The sequence below is a fragment of the Vipera berus genome (genome assembly GCF_964194415.1).
Source record: "Vipera berus genome assembly, chromosome: 4".
NCBI lineage: Eukaryota > Metazoa > Chordata > Lepidosauria > Squamata > Viperidae > Vipera > Vipera berus.
This window is the reverse complement of record NC_138206.1, coordinates 58290157-58311212: the sequence shown is the minus strand read 5'-3', so window position 1 is coordinate 58311212 and position 21056 is coordinate 58290157. Positions and strand designations below refer to the sequence as shown.

The following is a 21056-nucleotide window of genomic DNA, read 5'->3' as shown; positions in this document are numbered from 1 at the left end:
CCCTCTATTTCTCTCCCTTTCTTTCTCCTTCTCTTTCTCTCCTTCTCTCCCTCCCTATTTTTTTCTCCTTCTCTCTCTCCCTCTCTCTCTCTCTCTTTCTCTTTCTCTCCCTCCCTCTCCCATTGTCCCTTCCTTCTTTCATTCCTTTCTTCCTTCCCTCCCTCTTTGTCCTTCCCTCTCCACGTTAGAGCAGTACCTGCGGAGGCGGCCCTGCGGCCCGGCTTTCTGTTGCAGAAAGGAAGCTGAAACGGAGCAAGGGAGATTGCTAGGAACGTGAATTGGCCGATCTCGCGCTCCTGCAATCTCCCTCACTCGGTTTCAGCTTCCCTTGCTACAAAAGAAAGCAGGCTGAAACGAGGCAGATTGCAGCAGCACGAGATCAGCCGATTCGCATTCCTGGCAATCTCCCTCACTCCGTTTCAGCCTGCTTTCTCTTGTAGCAAGGGAAGCTGAAACCGAGCGAGGGAGATTGCAGGAGCGTGAGATCGGCGTTTCTCAGCACGTGCCGATTCGTGCTCTTGGCAATCTCCCTTGCTTTCCACTTGCGGAGGTTGGGGCTGGCCATACGGATCAGCTTCGGACCATAAGACACACCCTCGTTTCCCCCCCTACTTTTTTTGGGGTAAAGTGCGTCTTATGGTCCGAAAAATACGGGTACAGGGTTTGGGCTATACTCGCCGTATAAGACTACCGTATTTTCCGGCGTATAAGACGACTGGGCGTATAAGACCCCCGATTTGAGAAGATTTTCATGGGTTAAAAAGTCGTCTTATACGCCAGAAAATACGGTATGCAAAGGAGAAAATCTTGAAGATTTGTTTCAGCTGAAATTGGCAACCAGTGTTGACAAGTTATAAAAGCTGAGTATTGTGAAAACTTTGTCAAAATTAAAAAATGTATTTGGGATGAGATCATTTTCAACACAGAGTTATCTTTATGTAAATACAGTATAAATTATTTCCTCTATACAGTATTACAAAATACCTGGAAATGGCACCAGTGTTAATGTAGTAATGGTAAACACAGGTAAATAAAAAGGAATAACCAGATTTCTTTTGGTTTAATCCACGTGCCGTATTTAGTGAATTAAGGTGCTTTATAACGTATAGTATCTGTGTTTATAGCTAGTATTCAAAGAGGAGCGACAAAAGCTTGTTCAGAAGTTTGTTAACATAGAGTTGAAAGAGCTTATTTAAGTCATCAAGCCCTGCCTTTACTTAGTCTAGAATACAAACCTTTGACAAATGTTTGTCTAACCTCTGCTTGAATATATTTAACAAAGCAACTCAAGAACACTGTGTTTAATTACTTCCTCTTCCTGCCCTCTCACATCCTGAGGATTTTTCCATGAGAATATTTTTCTAAGCATTCCATTGAAATTTTCCTTGTAAGACAAGTTATGGCTTGCTTCTTTGGCAAGATTCTCAGTTAGAACTGGGATTGGAGGTACCGCATCTGTCCTAGCCCTGCTTGTTTCTCTCAGCTGTTTTTGATCATGGTTTCCTTCTAGATTGGCTTAGGGGTTTATGATTGGGAACTACAGTGTTGCAGTCATTCTCCTTCCCCAGAGCTGTTCTAGTCAGTGTTTCAGGGAGTGAGATGTAGCCCAAGGTCCATACTACATGCAGTCCCTCAGGATTATATCCTCTTTCTGCTGTTGCTCATTAACATGTACACAAAATTGCTGGGAGAGATCATTTGTCTGAGGGCAGCATAATTTAAAAACCACTATAAATTGACTTGATAAGAAATAAAATAATAACCTGAAACAGAGGCATATAGGGATCTACAAAGTGGTAGAGAAAAAACCCTTCATCCAACAGATCATGGTGGTCTCTAGATCCAATGCCTAAAGAAAAGTGCCAGGTCTTTAATGCCTTCCAAAAAGGAAGGAAGGTCTCAATGGGGATGCTGTTCTGTTGGGAAACTGGACTTGGAGCATTATCAGATTTTGTCAGGCAGAATTGTAAACAGATGTCCTACAAGAACCAGGTCCCATGCCACAAAGAGCCTTATAAGTAAGCCTTCCTTAACAATGGCAATTGGGACTGGAATTTCCGTTGCTAATGCAATTGTAAAGCCCGACATTGCATGACCAAACTGCTTAGTGGCAATAGTTCTAGTAGTCCTTGGTTACCATCATTAAGTGAATTGCCACAGGTCATTAAGCAAAGGGCTTCATGTGCCCACAACTTCCAACTTCCTGCCATCTTCCTGAGAGATGTTGCTTGTGGGAAGCCACTAGTGGAGGTCACAAATTATGATCACACGGCTGTGGGATGTTGCAAAGGTCAGAAACCTAGGCTGGATGCTGAGCATGCGGATCACATTTACATGATTGCAGGGGCACTGTAATGGCCAGAACTTTCAGAAAAAAGTTGTAAATTCCATTTGTTCAATGCTGTTGTAAGTTTGAATAGCCGCTAAATGAGTGGCCATTAAACAAGGACCACTTGTCTAGGAATAGTAACTACCAGTTCTCCGCAGTTGCACCTGGAAGCAGGCTGTTAATCAGTGCACCTTAATGATATCCAGTTACGATATCCAGTTATAAATCTCTAGGCTAACAGGTGATGCTGTGAAGTTTATTTTTCAGTGTCTGGATGCATTGTGGGTCTGGATAGGGAAGAAGAGGCTTTGGTTCAATCTGAGCAAGATCAAATGGTTGTGGGGTTTTTGGTTCCCTGATACCGGATAGGACTAATATTCCCCCTAGACAGATTTGGTGTGTAATTTGGTGATCATCTTGAACTGTCAGGTCTTACAGGAAGAGCCAGTGGTAGCCATGACCAGTGTTGTGATTCAGGGTCAGCCTGTGGGTTCGGCAGTTGGGTCGGACGACTCAGAGGAGGAGGAGGGGGGTGTTGAAGAGCTTGCTGAGGGGATTGGACAGCTTGATGAGAGCCCCCAGCCAGGCCCCTCTCATCTGGTCACGATGCAGACCCAGCTGTGTGAGCCTGACAGCGTGGATGAAGATGACCCACAGCTGGCCCTGTTCAAGGACGCCTGACGCAGGAGGCAGTCAGTCAGGAGTAAACAGAGGAAGGCAATGGGGCACCTCGGAAGGAGGCAGAGAGAGGCCACGCCCTGAACTGTATTTAAGGGGAATGTGTGGGAGGGCTGGTTTGCTGAAGGCAACCGCTTGGATAGTTCCTGTTTCTTAGCTCGTGTTTTATGGTTGGTGTCTTGTCTTGCTCTGTTTTATGTGAATAAATTTGGCAGGCTTTATTCCAGCCTCTTGCCGTTTGTAAAGGGGTTGTCCCTGCTTTTGCTGCAGGGCCGGTAGCAGGCTGGTACAGAACAACCAGGAGAACTTTTGCACAAATCCATATTTTGCAACGGTCCTGCTAGTTCCTAAACTGGGTGGCCCTGTTCATAGATACTTGTGTCCTGTTCACCTACTGTACGGTGTACATGGGCTGTCCTTCAAAACCACCTGGAAACTGCATTTGGTTCAGAATATAATTATAATGGTACAAGTGGTTATAAGCCCACTTTGGAATGACCCTGCAACACCGCTGCTTCACAAGCTGAACTGGTATTTTTGACAGCTATGTTAATCAAGGGGGGTTTGGTATAATCCTCTTATTCCAGTTAGTATCCAATATAGCCGCCAGACTCTTAGTTCAAGCAATGAAAGTATGACTAGGGTCATTTTGTTACCCAACCACCCCTCCCGACAAAAGGATTGTAGTGCCTTGGATTGTGGTTGGTTAGAATTCTGATGCAAGACTGATAGTTGCTCATCTGGACACTTCAGAGGAAAATCCACATAGATCAGACATGTCAAACTCATGATGTTGCGCAACATATCGGGACTGTTTTGCCATTGCCGGCAATGGGGTGGGCGCGGCTTCCGCATGACGTGTCCGGCCCAGGGGTCGGTAGTTTGACACCCCTGACATAAATCATGGTGCTGCAGGTCAGCCTTCCCAACCTGACCCTCTTCAGATGTATTGGACTACAGTTCCTAAAGGCATGTCTGGGTGATCAGAGGCTGCATAATTCTAAATAGCATATTTTTTGTTCTAATACATTGGTATACATTAGCTACTGTTTCAGTATTTACATTTACCTAGATGTATAAAAGTAAGATGGAATTACCAAGCAGAAGTAACTGAGTAAGTAACAAGTGCTTACAGTGCTCACGAAAGTCCTAAAAAGTCTGCATCAATGTTTAGGCTCAGCCTGAGAAATAGATAATGCCATAAGTACAGGAAAGCCTCTTGCAATAGCAGTTAGAGGAAATAAATTGATGACTTTCAAAAGTCCAGATTCCTCTTTCTCACCCTGCCCCCCCACCCCCAATTTCCATTGGATATGTTATAAAAATTGGACCGATATTGCGTGAGGTGGTAGGAAGAAGTAGAGATTATTTACCAGCTTCCTGGGATTATAGCCAATAGACACTGGCAAGCATCCTGCTGGGGTGGGAGCTGCAGGCTTGAAAGAGATTGGATCAGATAAAAAGGCTTTTGGACTACATTTTTCCATGCAGAGCCAACAAAGCAGGGTTAGAAACAGACTGATTCCTTCACAAATAAGCAGCTGTGAGAATGGATCTTTGATGCTGGATTGCATTCCCTTAGTTGGTTTTTCTGCACCACTACTCCCCAAAAAGGTGGCCAAATAAATCATGCGTTTTTTTAAAAAAGCATAAATATATAGTATGTGTTTGACTCGCAGATGCATTTCTGTGTGAATCTTGTGTGTGTGTGTGTGTATGTGTGTGTGTGTGTGTTTGTGTGTGTGTTTTCTTAGATCTCTTTCTTGGGATGCCCAATGGCCAAAGTTAAGCTGTTCCCCTTAAATTTGATAAAAGCCTAGAGAGCCTCCAGCAGGTATAAGGTGAAGAGAGGGAAGAAGGGTGCTATCATGTTTTCCCCAAAATAAGACCTATCCCAAAAACGAGCCCTGTGTTGATTTTTACACGTGTGCCTAATATAAGCCCTATCCCCAAAATAAACCCCAGTTAAGAGCCTGTGCAGCTAGCCGCCCGTCCATTCTGTCTGGTTGTTTGCGGTGCTGCCGCCACGAGGCGAGGCAGGCGTGGGAGGGGATGGAGTTGCCCCACGTGCCCGGCACCTGCTTACCTCAGGGGCCCTGCAGCCAAGCCTCCCACACCCTGACACCTGCCTCACCTCGCAATGGTGGCACCAACAGCCCTGACCAGCAGGAGCCCATGTGGCCAACGGCAGCCCACTTCTTCTGTGGCCGATTGCTGTCACTCGCATGTGTCGCCCCCAGCCTCCGTTTTGCTGGCAGAGGCCTTCAGAAAAGGCCTCTGCAGCCAAGAATGGAGCCCCACACGTCAACCTGGGGCTCGGTTCTTGGCTACAGACCCCTTTTCCTGAAGGCCTCTGCCAGCAAAACGGAGGCCAGGAGCAATGTGTGCATCAACCTGGGGCTCCATTCTTGGCTGCAGAGGCCTTTCCTAAAAGCCTTTGCTGGTGAAACAGAGGCTGGGGGGGGGTGATACGTGTGAGTGGCGGTGAGCAGCCGCAGAAGTGGGCTGGTGGTGGCCAGGTGGACTCCTATGGACGGGACTGGTGGTGCCGCCAGTGCGAGACAGTGGAAAAAATAAGACCTAATGCCTCTTTTGGAGGTAAAAAATATATAACACGGGTCTTATTTGGGGGAAAACACTTCAGTAGCGTAGCCTTCAGAAATCTACAGTATCCTTCATAGATCTTTCTACAGTTTAGCTGTTGATCAAAACATTGCTCTGCAACAGACTTCCCTATGTTGGAATTACCCAGAATCGGGCTTTGGCACTACCTTGTCTTTTTGAATCAAAATAATGTCGCTTTTATCTTTCTGAAACTCTTAATAAACGCTCTGTTTTTACAGCAAAGTAATTTTTAAATTAATCTCATTTCTGATATTATAGCTTGTACTAAACTTCTGCTGTTTTGAAGTTTTACTGGATAAGACTGAAACTGAACTGAAAGGGGATTTAAAAGTGACAGGCTACAAGAACAGAAAAAAGATGCTACACTGGACATACAAAGGAAACTGGCTGATGTTTTAAAAGTGATGTACAAATAACAAACCAACAGAAGGACCTGGATAACTTTCCTGTATTGGATTTACAAATGAGACTTGTCCAAGCCTTTAGGAGTTGTATGGGAAGAGATTAAGAAAAATAGAAATCAACAGGACATTATTTGAAGAGACTAAAAATCAAGATTGTTTAAAGTAAAAGGAAGGAATGTAAAGTTGGCTTTTTTTTAAGGTTAAAAGTAGATATGTTGTTAACTCTGGTAACCCTTGAAGGACCTTTGTTGATTAGGGCTGAACAATGAGGCTTTGAGGATTTCTTTACGCAGGTAGTCCTTGACTTACAATCTTTTGTTTAGTGATCGAAGTTACAACAGCAATGAAAAAAGTGACTTACCAACCCTGCTCGCCCTTATCACCATCACAACATCTCCACAGTCACATGATCAAAAGTCACATAGTCACCATTTGCGACTTTCCCAGCTGTCTTCCGTCAAGCAAAGTCATTGGGTGAAGCCGAATTCACTTAATGACTGCCTAGCTCACTTAACAAACACAGTGACTCACTTAACAACTGTAGCAAAAAATAATGTAATTCACTGATCCACTTGCTTAACAGTGGAAATCCTGGTCCCAACTCTGGTCGTACGTTAAGGACTACTTGTAGATAATAGTTGGGATATAGGGGGAAAAGATCATTAGTTGCATTGTAAGAGAAGTTACTAAAATTGTTTATACTTTGATGAAGGAGAAAGTCATTTATGCACACACAAACACACACACACTATATTTTTATTTTTTCCCTTGTCTATTTTTCTTTTTTCCACATTCTGTTTTTAGTTTGTATTAATTTTTATCTTTTTAATTGCCATTTTTAATAAAATTACTATTTTAAAAAGTGCACTCATGGTGTACCACAGTTCTGAGATTGCAGCTCTTTCCATTTGTTCTCATGAAGTGAAATGTACTGAGTGAGAAATATATGTGTTTAAATCTAGTTTGTGTGCATATAAATGCCTGTAAATATTTATATGTTAATTTTTTCTCGTATTTCAAACAATTTTATGTCTTTCCCTCCCAGATGCTATCGCGATAACCCTATATCTATATCCTTGTTTTTATTTTGAAACCTACATGGATTCTGAAATAAATTTCACAGGATTATGGAGTGTGAAATCAAGCAGATTCAGAGTGTACCAGTCTGAGGAATATCGCGTTCTTAAATTTGTCTGGTAGAGAATTACCCGAAACATTATCAACATAGCTCAGCATCTTGGAAATAATGAGACAGTAGCAAAGCTATTTTTAAATACTTCATTTTGTAAGAGTACATGGGCATAATCTGCCAGATTCAACATAGTTTGGTCTAGTTATTTTATTGAGCCTTCCAAAGGCCAGTAAAAGTTGCAGGCAAAAGTTATAGGCAAAAAAGAACTATAATTTGTTGCTATGTATTTTTTTTATTATTATTATTAAATTTGAGATTGTTCCATGTTTATGTGCTTTAGTCATAATGACTGTTGTTAGTCCTGTATCGTAACACAATTGATCTCTTGTTTCTCCCTCTCGTGCAGGCACAATGCCATCAGTCCCTGCCAAAACTGAAATGGATACCGGGACTTGCACTCATGTTTCGGTTGACTGCATACCCAATGGAACCTTGGAGAAGGAATCTTGTAGTTCAACAGAAAACGAGAGGAAATGGATTCGGCCTGATGCCGTCAGCAAGTGTACCTGGGAGCTTGGAAAATCTCCTTCTGAATCGCCCCATCACCATGCTACGTTGTAAGTCAGACATGTCAAACACAAGGCCCGGGGGCTGGATCCGGCCCGCAAAGTGGTTTCATGTGGCCCGCGAAGCCATCCTGGAAACAGTGAGGGAACGGCCCCCACTGCCTTGGCCCTGGCCCAGAGACCCTCCTTCTGCCAGAGACCCTCAGATCTGTCCCACTCCTGCCCAGGCCCCCATAGGCACCCTTGATGCAAACGATGTAGAGCTGGCCACGCCCACCCAGTAGGCCATATGGATTCTAGCCACACCCACCCAGTAGGCCACACCCACCCTGGCCCCCTGAGGGCGACTGCAATGCTGATGCGGCCCTCAATGAAATTGAGTTTGACACCCCTGTTGTAAGTGGTCGTTCAGTCAATAGACAGGTGGAGGCAGGTGGCTTTTTGGAAGGTGGCTTTTATTGTAAGTCGGCTATTCAGCTTGATCCATTCTAATGTTAGTTAAGGATAATGATTGTTCAACAATATTGTATATCTCTTTCTGATGTAGAACAAAGACGCCAAAAATTATGTCAGATATCCTCAAAAAAATTGGAGATACTCCCATGGTGCATATCAACAAGATTGGAAAGCTCTGTGGCCTCAAATGTGAACTCTGTGAGTATTTTTATAGTGATGGGTTACTTGGAATTGGAAAGATAAACATTGGCATTCTTAACAGTATTATCAGTAAGGGAGCCCTTAATTTAAAAGGATCAAATCAGTCAGGAATTTAGTAGACTTTGTGACTTTCTGTTATTTCTGAACTATGAGGCTATTTATGATATTATCATGCTTTAAGTGCAGCAGTTGGAAAGTGACCTACAGTCTCCTCATTCTCCAGTCTGTGCATTGCTAGTGAGGCTTAAAACCTTAAGTCGTAGAAGAACAATTTAAGACATTGCATGAGGAGCGTGATGGATAGGAGGAAAACTTCTTGGGAAAGAAGAAAGAGAAATAATGCCTTGGTAATACCACATTTGGAATACTGCATCCAGTTTTGGTCGCCACAGTGTCAAAAAAGATGTTGAGACTCTAGAAAGAGTCCAGAGAAAAACAACAAAGATGATTAGGGGACTAGAAGCTAAAACATAAAGAACGGTTGTTGGAATTGGGTATGTGTAGTTTAACGAAGAGAAGGGTGAGGGGTGACGATAGTAGTGTTCCAATATCTCAGGGGCTGCCACAAAGAAGAGGGAGTCAGGCTATTCTCCAAAGCACCTGAAAGCAGGACAAGAAGCAATGGATGGAAACTGGTCAAAGAGAGAAGCAACCTAGAACTAAGGAGAAATTTAGTTAGAACAATCAGTGGAACAACCTGCCTCCAGGTTGCTCCAACACTGGAAGTTTTTAAGAAGAGACTGGACAGCCATTGGTCTGAAATGGTATAGGGCTTCCTGCCTGAGCCGGGGGTTGGACTAGAAGACCTCCAGGGTCCCTTCCAACTCTGTTATTCAGTTCTCGGTTTTTCAGAATGAAAATAGTTCTGTATATGTCTGGTTTGGGGTCTGAGCTTATAGAAGAGGATGGTCAGACTACTGTATGTAGTTGCTTATGGGAGGAAGTACAGGATATTGGGCTAATCCAAATCCATCTTCAGAATTGATTCATCAGAGGCTGTTGTTTAGTGCAATATTCAATTAGGATATGCATAGGATATGCATGGATATCTATGTACATATAGATATCTGTGCAGGTGTTCGGCTATGTCTTTTCTTAGAATATGGATAGATGAAATGGCATTTGCCAAATCCCTTGCAGAAGGTTGATGGGCTTCTTTTTCTTGGTTCATCGGAAACAAATCCTACTTTAATTGTGGTATTCAGTGGCCAAATGCGAGTTTTTCAATGCTGGAGGAAGTGTGAAAGACCGAATCAGTTTACGAATGGTGGAAGATGCTGAAAGGGATGGGATTCTGCAGCCAGGAGATACCATTATTGAACCAACTTCAGGAAATACAGGTAAATACATCCATTTGAACTGTGGTATAAAGAAGTGAGTGGAAAGGGATGCCCTTTTCTGAATAGAGTCATTCTCCTGCCCCTGGCCGCGCCAAAAAATAAAACCAATTTTTTAAAAATGTAAAGAAATGACGGGAATACTGAAGTATTAAAGATGACTAATGCAAGTCTCAGTTCTAACAGAGCTGATGTCTAAACACTGCTGTATCAAGTTTTACAAATACTCAGGAGGGGAATAATTGTTTGGCTTATCGGTTTTTAAACACTAGACATTTCCAGTCTGCTATATGATTAATGATTTGACTGAGCTAGTCAAACCCTCCGTTTGCGAAGGAATGAGGGAATGTTAAAGTGGTGCATGCACAGCTTGGGAACATAATCCCATTTAGCCATGTAGGTAGATCAAGAAAAAAACATACGGATAGGTGGAAACGTATGGAAAGTCTGCCTTTTATAGCTCAGCTGCCTCTTTCTCTTTTTAGCATTGTGGGACTTAGCTGGCTCATAATGGCAAGACATAAAGCAGCTCTGGAATAGAGCCTCTCAGGCCGTGCGTTTGGCAGCATTATCATACCTTGTTAGGATGGTGATTTTATGCATTAGTCTTTCTCCCTAACATACCATATTTAACTCAGACAGGGAGAGCTGCTACCAGTGCACAACTGGGAACAGGTAGAGTGATATCTTTCCAGACATTTTGTACCACATATCCCATTAGTATCAGCCAGAAGGATTAACAGGGAGACTGGGACATACATGGATGATACTAGATTGTTTATTCTTGGCGTACACAATACTGAGCTAGATTGATCAATAGTTGCTTGGTTAAAGCTATTTGCCTGGGTTAGGCTAGCCGCCCATACTTAAGTATAGAGTTTCAGAATATAAAACATAAAATGTATGGCTTTTTTTAGTGACATTTTTCTTGGTTGCAGGAATTGGATTGGCCTTGGCAGCTGCAGTGAAAGGATACCGTTGTATCATTGTAATGCCAGAGAAAATGAGCATGGAAAAGGTCAGAGCTGTTTATCACTGAGTGATCAACCCATGGCTGCATTAGTTTACTGAGGCACCCTAAGTCGGCAGTGCTGTGTGTGAGAAAGCTAGACTCGGCTTGCCATCTTAACATTTAATAAGGTTTTGCATGAGTTTTGTTAATGGAGCTAAAATATCCGATCCGACATTTGGTTTTGAATTGGCTCTAAGCCTGTAACCCCTTTAATATGCCAGTTGCATAAGCATTCCCTATGCACAGGCCTAGACATTATGGCTAATTTTGATTGCTTTTCTTAAATAGGTGGATGTGCTACGTGCCCTTGGGGCTGAAATTGTGAGGACTCCAACAACTGCCAGATTTGATTCTCCAGAATCACATGTTGGAGTGGCATGGAGATTGAAAAATGAAATCCCCAACTCCCATATTCTGGATCAGGTAAATTATTGTACGTGAAAAATGGCTTCGCCCTGGAGAATAGTTTGTTTTTTAATGCACTGCCAATATAAAGCAGGGAAAAAATGCTCATATATTAAGAAATAGAATGAGAATAGAATCCTCCCTATCTTACAGGGAGCAGGTAGTTTATTGTCTGAACTTGGATGGTAGAAACATGCTATCTTCTACTATCCATTGATTCTTTATGTCTCTCCCTGCAGATCATCATCGGCCAATCACTGCTTAGATCATAACAAATTAATAGGGGTGAAACTGGTTGCTATTCACTTGTTCGACTGGTTTCAAGTGAACTTTTGTGCAACTTCTTTCACATGGACTTTCTTCATAGAATTTTAGCTATTAAAAAGGAGACACTCTTGGCAGATAAAGATCAGCAGAATAAATAATCTTTTCCCCAATATAATACAACGATGCAAATATACTGTAAGGGGGAAAAAGCGAGGGAGGAAGTAAGTAAGTTTGTGCTCTTGATAGCTGCGTTTAGAATGGTTTTCTTTTGATATTTAGTAAATTAATGTTAAAAGCATTACTTTATTTTATGTTTTCTGATGCACTGGTTTTCAATTGTTCCACCAGGGGGTTAATATAAATAATAAAGCTACAGCAAAACATAAAAATAGCATTGATATAAAAAAGCCAAAGGAAATAAAACAACAACTTAAGCCTTTTAAAATTCAGTCGGGGGGTGGGTGGGTGGGTTGTCTGTGTGTGTCTATGTATGTGTGGTATATCTTGCATCTGCATTATTTCTGAATCACATCTGGGTTGCTACTGAACTGGTCAACCTGTTTGTTGATCCTACATTTTCTCCACACACATTCTCTCTCTCTCTCTCTCTCTTTTTTTTTTTACACAGTACCGCAATGCCAGCAACCCTTTGTCCCATTATGACACAACAGCAGAGGAGATTCTTCAGCAGTGTGAAGGTACATTTTATGCTTTACAGATGCTTCTGTCCTAGAAATGGGAGCTTCTAGGAAATGGAAGCTATGCTAGAAGAGATGGATTAATACAAACATGAAAGTGTTGAGTCCAACAGACAACTTTTGCAGATAATTTGTGGGACTCATCCAGTGGCCAAGTTACTTCCACACGCAACTTGTTTTAAGAGGTGGAATGAATAAAGATGTAAAAAGAATGCACAAATCTTAGATCTGGACAATTGTTGACATTCCTAGATTGTTTAAAACAGATTTAAGAACCATAGATTTTCAAGGTAGAATATGTTCTGCAATCGCAATAGCCCAAACCTGCAAAATAGTTGTCTAAAGCCTGTACTGTAAATTACCTGTAGTGTGTGTGTGTGTGTGTGTGTGTGTGTATACACATGTATAAGTCAACATAAATCTATATCAAAGCAGCTTCTTGCTAACCATACACACACATACACAATTCACAAATCAAAGTTTTATCATCTTCCTTTCTCTGCTAAATGTTATGAACTTACCATGAAGAGAGGGCTTTCTTAAACCTCAACTAGCCTTTTTGGGCAATATTCACTTGAGTACCTGTAAAGCTGTGCTTTGAAGCTCAGACTGAGTACTCCCATGGTACAGGTGACATTTTTCTATAACGTAGGCTTTGTTTATGATCTTGCTTTGGGGCAAAGGGGAAGGCTGTTGCCTGAGATTCCCATATTGGCATGGCCAATAGACTGGATTGGTTTTGTGCAGTGGAGATGTCCCATTCATGCTACAGCTTTTGGGGCCAGGAGATCTTTCCATTCTTGTCTCATTTATTCTTAAAATAGTACTTGTGTGCAGCAGGTTCAGTTGAAGCCTACTTAATGAGATAGTTGCAACAAATGTATATGCCACCCATATATACAGAAGATGTATCTATGATACCCCTATTGCATGAGCCAGACTGAAGAGATGGCAGAATACCAAAGAGTGCTGGAGAAGCTTTGTAGCTCAACAAGAATTTGGATTTGGTTTACACGAGATACTAAACCCCTTATTATAGCTTGGTATGTTGTATGAAACAGGACCCTGAGCTTCTTATAGGCAGTGGCCAATTTAAACATTACTAAAAATAGTGTGAAGACATGGGTTGGGGAAGCCATGTGTATCTTGAAATGTGTGACTTTGGGGTGGGGTGTGTGTGTGTGTGTGGAGGCTCAGTACGTTTTGGAAAAATAATCCAGTTACAGCTGTTACTCACTTAGTAACTATCTTGGTTAGTGACCGTTTGCAAATCAACAATAATAAACGGTAATAAAAAATAAGTTTCCCAGCCAATGCCTGCATTTACAACCAAATTTCCAGTGTCTACCGCAGGGGTAGGCAACTTTGGCTCTTTTATGATTCGTGGACTTCAACTCCCAGAATTCCTGAGCCAGCATGGCTCAGCTTGGAAACCTCTCCCTTTCCCCTCAGCGTGGCTGGCTCAGGAATTCTGGGAGTTGAAGTCCATGAGTCATAAAAGAGCCAAGGTTACCGGTACTTGTGGTTGCCAGATGAAGAGAGGATATGTTAATTCTGTTACTAGCTGGAAACCAGCAGAGGGAGCTCCTACACAATAAGTCCTTTTCTGCTTCTGTGTGAGACAGAGCAGAACATGCTTTGAAAATAAGTGTAATTGGTGTAATAAGATGGAGGGTTTGTGTCACTGTGAGTTGAGGGTGGGGGCACGAAGGGAGGCTCAGCCAATTTCAGTGTATACATGGTTGTACTTTGACAATAAAGGTTCATTCAGAAGAAGCACTTTGAACCTTACACAGGCCCAGAGACCTTTTTCCAGCTTTCCACGCGAGCCTGAAAGAAGGTGTTGCTTTTTAAAAACTTGTCTTAGTGTTATTGAATGAATTCCTTAAGCAACAGCACATCTGTTCTCTCTTGAGTCACTGAGAGCTTGAAAAACATTGGGCTCCTTTCATGACCAGCAGAAGGTTCTGCCTTCATGCGTGGTCCAAAGCCCTTCTTCAAAATAAGTTTCAAGGTGTGTCCACCTCTAATGTGAAGCAGTTCTTATCTTAGATTATTTAAGTGAAGCCGCATCTAAGAATACTAATCTTAATTTTAGTACTTTAGGTATTGGGAAATGGTTTTAAACTTCATGTTGCAGTTTAAATTAAATAAGATGCATGGTGATGTTTAATAGATGAAAGGACAGAGACTCAAGTGTCAAATCTAAAATAAAGTTAGACGTGTCAGGGAAATGAGATTAAATACAAGCTTCTTTTGCAAAAGAAAATTAAAAGATGGATCTTTGCAACTACAAGAACTTTCTAATTGCAGCCTAGTTTTGTAGCTAAAAGTGAAGAGTCTTATGGCACCTTAAAGATAACCTAATATATTACTGCATAAGCTTTTGTGGATCATTGTTTCATGAGATGCAGAGAATGCAGTTCCTTGAAAGGAATATTATACATCCCAATCTAAGTGGTTGCTGGACAGGAGGAGAGAAAAGAAAGAAATCATATAAGGAGAGGGTAGAGTTTTGAGTAGGCGAAACATTCATTTTTGCATTTACAAGCTGATTATAAAATGCGATACCAATAAAAATGGACTGCTTTATCAATCAATGTTAATATAATTGCCACAATTTATATAAGCCATATTGAATAAAGTATGAGCAGAAAAAGAAGTAGGTCAGAATATTCTTATATACAAAAAAATTCTAAAATATGAAATGCTCATCAACCTCGATAGGCTGATATAAAGTATGGATTGTAGTTACTATAAGTGACAACATTTTTTTTAAATTCCATTTATATCCCGCCCTTCTCCGAAGACTCAGGGCGGCTTTATAAACTTAGCAGTAGCCTTCATTCTATGTATATGCCTGCTTATTAGGGCTTTCACACACCCCAAGCGGCATTATTACAAAGTCAGCTTATTGCCCCCAACAATCTGGGTCCTCATTTTACCTACCTCGGAAGGATGGAAGGCTGAGTCAACCTTGAGCCTGGTGGGATGCGAACCTGCACTAATTGCAGGCAGCTGGTGTTACTTAAGGAGGCATTAGCCCACTGCTCCACCAAGGCTCTACTTGCAGTTACTTCGCTTCCAATGATCGCTTTCAGAATTACACAATAGGAACATGAGGCATCCATTACTGTATCCTCTCTTTCAGAGTCACTGACTTAAATAAAAGCAAAGTAAATGTTCGTTATTGCTCATCTAGATACAGCTTTTTAATATTTGTAAAAATATTTATTTCTGCCTCTTCAATAGGTCAAGTAGACATGATTGTGGCTGGAGCTGGCACAGGAGGCACCATCACTGGTATTGCCCGAAAAATCAAGGAGAAATGCCCTGGATGCACAGTAAGTCCCTAACAAGAACATTGGGTTCACTGCTTAAGTTACTGATAGTGGTGTCTGTCTATATGTGTATACATATGTATATATGCCCTTGTAGATTACCTTATAGGCACTATTACAAACTCTGCAAATGGCGGGTGATTCAAAAAAGGCATTTCCTTCTCCATGCAAACTGTACAAGAGACAAATAAAATGTGTTATCCTGCTGATTACAGAAATGATGTACAGTCATTCCTCTAATGATTGAAATTGTTTATTGAGATGGCTACTTTTTATAAACCTGATTGCTTTTGAGTTCATTTGCTACCTTTTGCCATAAGAGCATGTCTGCAGAGTGTTTGGACTGCTTGTATGCACAGTTCATTCCTATGATTACACTTATTCTTCAAGCACCAAAAGAAATACTATGACATGTTATCACATGGCAGGACCTAGTAGCTTTACAATCATATTAAATGAGGGAACAGGCGTTCCTGGTGTATCTTACACATTATTGTATGGGTTTTTTTTGGTAATTTCTTTCTTTCCTTTGTCTCAACATTAGCTGCTGGCATAGCACTATCCAATATGAACTTTCCCATTTATTGAGAGGAATACAGATGGTTATGTTCACTTTTTGAGAAATAAAATCAGTGCAGAGAATGGGTCCAAATAATATGAAACGGAGTGTGGTGTCGCCCTATGCAATCCTCTCTTATATATAAGGTTTTGGCTGCTGGTGTTGTATTGATAAGAATGGAGTGGGTTAATAAACTTCTGTATAAACAGCTGCTCTCACATTCCAGGTAAACATTTACAAAGTTAAAAATGAACTAGAGCTCCATAAAGGGTGGGAAAAATAAGCACCTAGGAAAACTTTTGATAAAACAAGTCTTGGGAAGAGTAAGGTGCTCCTTCCCCCCTGTACATCTATACTAAAATTCACTATCTCACAGGGATAATTATTTGTTTTGAAAGCAAATAACCCAAGGAGTTGTACTTTCCTTACATATACTTGCATGAAATATCTGATTTGCCCTCTAAGATGATGAGTACACATATGCATTCTGCTTTAATTTATTTTCTTAAATTAAGAAATTTAAAAAAGCTATGCTTAATTTTGTGGGAAATTAAATTTGACCCAAGTAGGAAATAATTTCTTAGAACAATTATTTAAGAGTTGTCCTGGATCATGGAATTATGCAAATATCAAATTAATAGGGGCAATTGCTTTTTTATTTATTTATGGTTCCAGATTGAAACATGGAATACCTACACAATACTTAAATTTTAAATGGAAGTACCAAAAGTTCCATTATTCAACGTAGACATTTCCCAAGGCACAACTGCAGAGGCAGCAGTGATGCAGTAATGTTGATTTAGTCATGTCTGTTTTTATTTAATTGTCTTTTTAATATCTGTATACTTAAAATCAAAATACTATTTCAATAACAAATTGCTCTTTAGATTGTAGGTGTTGATCCTGAAGGATCTATCCTAGCAGAGCCTGAAAAATTAAACGTAACTGACAAGACAGGTTATGAAGTGGAAGGTATTGGATACGATTTCATACCCACAGTTCTGGATAGATCGGTAAGGAAGGTTTCATATACATATCCTTTAGTGCTGTGATTTTCAACCTTGGCAACTTTAAGATATATAGACTTCAATTCCCAGAATTCCACACCTTAAAATTGTCACCGTTGAGAAACATTGCTTTAGTGTGACCCTCATTGAAATCCCTTTGGTTCTTAAGTGCAGGACTAATCTTTTTTCCTTCTTATTTCCCTCATCCAAACTTAGCCTTTAATCTTTGTGACAATTTTGATATTCAAGTTTTATTTAGACTCATTAACCTTTTAACAGGTCTGATCCTACTTTTGTCAATTTCTGAATTTTGGAAGACAAATTATTATTACAGGAATTTTCCAATATTTATAACAGGACTTATTCATAGCAAAATACGAGTCAGTTGCTCTTTCTTAAGAGCAGTCTGCTTGCTTTATATAGCTTGTGTCATTTGGAAGACTTCCTGGAAGTGCATAGCACAGAAAAAAAATGGAAGATTCAGAAAGATGTTGTAACAATGCTTAAATGGGAATAGTTTGACGATTCATGAAGTGCCTTATATGACACAACGGAAAAACCCTGGACTGCTGCATTTTAACTGTACTGTAATTTAATTGTATTATGGTATCCAGAGAATGTTTTTTTTCCTGAAATTTGTATCAGTGGATCCAAGAATCCACTACTAAATCCATTTCTCCTTTCTATACATTTTCTGGCATATCTAATTCAATTCTGGTCATCCCGAATGAGAATGAAGCAATAGCAACCAGCAGGTTTTCAACGGAATAGCTTACCTCCTGGGGTTGTGGGTGCTCCATCACTGGAGGTTTTTAAAAATAGACTGGACAACCACTTGACCAGGATGGTATAAGATCTCCAGCCTTGAGCAAGGAGTTGGACTAGAAGACCTCTGAGGTCCCTTCCAGCCCTATGAGTCTTATGTTCTAGTACCAGTGGATGACTCGTATGAAATAACAGGTCTAGAATAATGTTTGTGTGCCCTTTCTTCCTTCTAGGTGGTAGACAAATGGTATAAGTGTAACGATGAGGAATCTTTTGCCTTCTCACGCATGCTAATCAGAGAAGAAGGACTGCTTTGTGGTAAGCATAGGATAATCTGTAGTCTAGACAATAATAGAATTGTGGCCACATTTTTACTGGGGGCATTCTACTTCCATACCGGACAGTTTTTATGAAAAATGTTTTTATGAAAAATGCAAACAGTGAATATGGAACTCATGGATTTTACTGAAGACTTTACTTCTGCAAGTACACATCATATGGTTTGAAGTAATTCTTATAAACAGAGATCTATGAAGTACGTAAAATGCTGCTTACACCAGTAGATCTCTTGAGTCAGGAGGATTTAGTCAAATCCCATGGCATGCCAGCAACTGGTCTGCACAAACAAGGAAAGCCCCATCCACAGGATACAGGCAGCACACAAAACCACACACCCTACGGTCCACAGAAAAACCTCTCTCCATGTAACCGGTCCCTGGTGCTCAAAAGGTTGGGAACCTCTGATATTAGTGACTTCAGATATTAGAAGATAATATTGCTTCACTAAGGAGGTCAGTTCAATAAAAGCCTCCTCTTTCTCTTCCCTAAGTTTTCCACTTTCAAAAGCCTTTAGAGGTTTGGCTGGCTCAGGAATTCTGGGAGTTGAAGTCCATGAGTCATAAAAGAGCCGAGGTTGCCTACCCCTGCACTAGCCCTTTGTAATCTCCCACCACCTCATGCAGCAAGTTACTCGTGGAATACCCTTGACAATTGCCAGTAGTGACTCTTCCCTTTTTTTTATCTTTGCCCCGTTGTTGCCTATAATTTGCAAACTCCTGTATAATGTCCTCATCTTGAGTACTTCATATAGCTCTTCTTGCCACATTTCAAAAAATGATATAATACAGCTGGAAAAAAAGTACAGGAAAACCAAAACAAGTAAGATGCTTGAGCATCATCTCTAGCTTGGAAAAAAGATTCCTTTGGGGGAGGGGGGGGAGAGATGATCAACTCATGCACGGGATGGAGAAATTAGGGAGACATTGTAATCGTTTTTTCAAAACACTAGGGTCAGGTTTCCTTCAGTGAAACTGATGGGATGATTTTGAATGGACAAAAGAAAGCACTTTTTATATGAGGCCTATTTAAACTCTGGAATTCTTTGTTATGATGATGGTTGGTCCACACAGTCATCCAGCTGTTTAGACTGGATTTGGCATTTTTATCTACCTAGCGTGTCCTTCCCAAAGAACTGGGCTAGGCAGATGTCGTTTGATGGTGTGAAAGAGCTCATTCCAGGATATAAGCTCTTTCAAGTGAAGCTGCCTTTTGCAATTGACTGGCGGTGATTTTGTTGGTGTTCAAATGGTGCTCTAGCTGTTTTGGGAATTGCACCCAAGGCGCCTATTATTATTGCTACTATCTTTGCTTTCTTTTGCCACAGTCATTCTAATATTTGTAGGTCTTTGTCTTTTGTGATTTTCTCCAGTTCTCTTCTCTTCTGCTGTCTCCAGGTACTGCCACATCCCCTGTCCAGACAGTTCTTTTATTTTTCTCATCTACCATATATTTGTTAAGTGTGAGGTGCTTTGTGGCAGGTTCTTGTCTATTTGAATTCTAAAGTCCCAGACTACTACTTCATTTTCTATGACTTTGTCTATTTTGTGGTCCCATCAGTTCTTACTTGCAGGCAAATGGTATTTCTTACAGATATTCCAATGCACCACTGTTGCTAATTTATTGTTTAGAGCAGGGGTCCCCAACCCTGGTCCGTGGACTGGTACCAGGCCGCGGCATGGCAGCAACCGGTCCACACAAACAAGCAAAGCCCCATCCGTGGATGCAGGCAGCACACAAAACCACGCACTCTCTGGTCCGTGGAAAAACCTTTCTCCACAGAACCGGTCCCTGGTGCCCAAAAGGTTGGGGACCTCTGGTTTAGAGTCTGTGTGACTTTCTTGTAGCAGCTAACTAGATGGTCCACTGTTTCTTCCTTTTGTTTGCAGAGATGGCATTTGCTGTCTCTTGCATATTATTATAACACAACAACGTGAAACCAGAGCTGCCAGTTCTTTAGCTAGTATTGGCCTTCAGTCACATCAAGTTCTTTTCAAGAACCTAGGATGTCATAATATATTGGCATAGAATATGTCTGGACCCAAGATGTGCGGCCTTTTCAATTGACCAATGGAAATGTTGTCAATGCACAGATTTCCTGAGTGCTGTCCAAGGTTTCCAGGAGAAGAATATAGCTCTGCTTCTTACTTGTGAGCACTTCAGAGACATCTCCATGGCCAGTGTGTGAGCAAGAAAATGCTGGACTAAGATGGCCTGGGCCGTATTACATTTCTATGTTATTGAATAGTACCTGCCATTGAAAGAACAATTTTTTGATTACGACAGAACTTTTCTAAGAAACTGTTACAGTGCTTTAAACAAATTTTCAAAGTATGCTTAAATTACTAATGAAGAGGCTTTGGCCTCACACTCTTTCTTTTCCTTCCTTTTCACGCTGTGCATTCCAATATACTTGAATTCTGATAATCTCCTGTATCTTTTGGCAGGTGGCAGCTCAGGTAGTGCCATGTCTGTTGCCGTCAAGGCAGCCCAAGAGCTAAAAGAAGGCCAGCGTTGTGTTGTCATTCTTCCCGACTCTGTCAGGAACTACATGTAGGTACCGTGCTTTGTATGCCTCTTCCTTCCCTATACTGACTGAGATACTGCTGTCCAGCAATCCAAAGCCAAAAGAGGAAAATGTGATTTGTAACTCCTTAGATATGCACATCTCACCTGTCAACAACTCCTTACTTAAAGAAGCTGTATCTTTTTCTGGGCTCACGGGCGTAACCCAAGGAAAACAGATTTGGTTTTCAGGAAGTATGATGTGCAGGAATTGATACGTTCACGTATGCATGCTCCTGTTCATCCCTTTGGTTTTGAATTCAAATAGTTTTATAGGCCAACCCTACTTTAAAGGAAAGGGTCTTACTCTGCATATATATATATATATACTCTGCATATATTCACAAAGCCTTGACAAATACTTAACATATAT

General features: G+C 41.1%; 1 protein-coding gene across 2 annotated transcripts in view; it reads left to right on the top strand.

Annotated features, from left to right (window-relative positions):
- LOC308667188 (cystathionine beta-synthase-like) overlaps positions 1-21056 on the top strand; it is a 46011-nt gene that overhangs the window by 15831 nt on the left and 9124 nt on the right. For both annotated transcript variants that reach the window (XM_081326326.1, XM_081326327.1), the window contains exons 3-12: positions 7575-7785; positions 8282-8388; positions 9597-9731; positions 10667-10746; positions 11029-11163; positions 12041-12110; positions 15363-15454; positions 16898-17023; positions 18016-18100; positions 20566-20671. In XM_081326326.1, the coding sequence (XP_081182452.1) occupies positions 7575-7785; positions 8282-8388; positions 9597-9731; positions 10667-10746; positions 11029-11163; positions 12041-12110; positions 15363-15454; positions 16898-17023; positions 18016-18100; positions 20566-20671 (1147 nt within the window). The remainder of the gene's footprint in view (positions 1-7574; positions 7786-8281; positions 8389-9596; positions 9732-10666; positions 10747-11028; positions 11164-12040; positions 12111-15362; positions 15455-16897; positions 17024-18015; positions 18101-20565; positions 20672-21056) is intronic.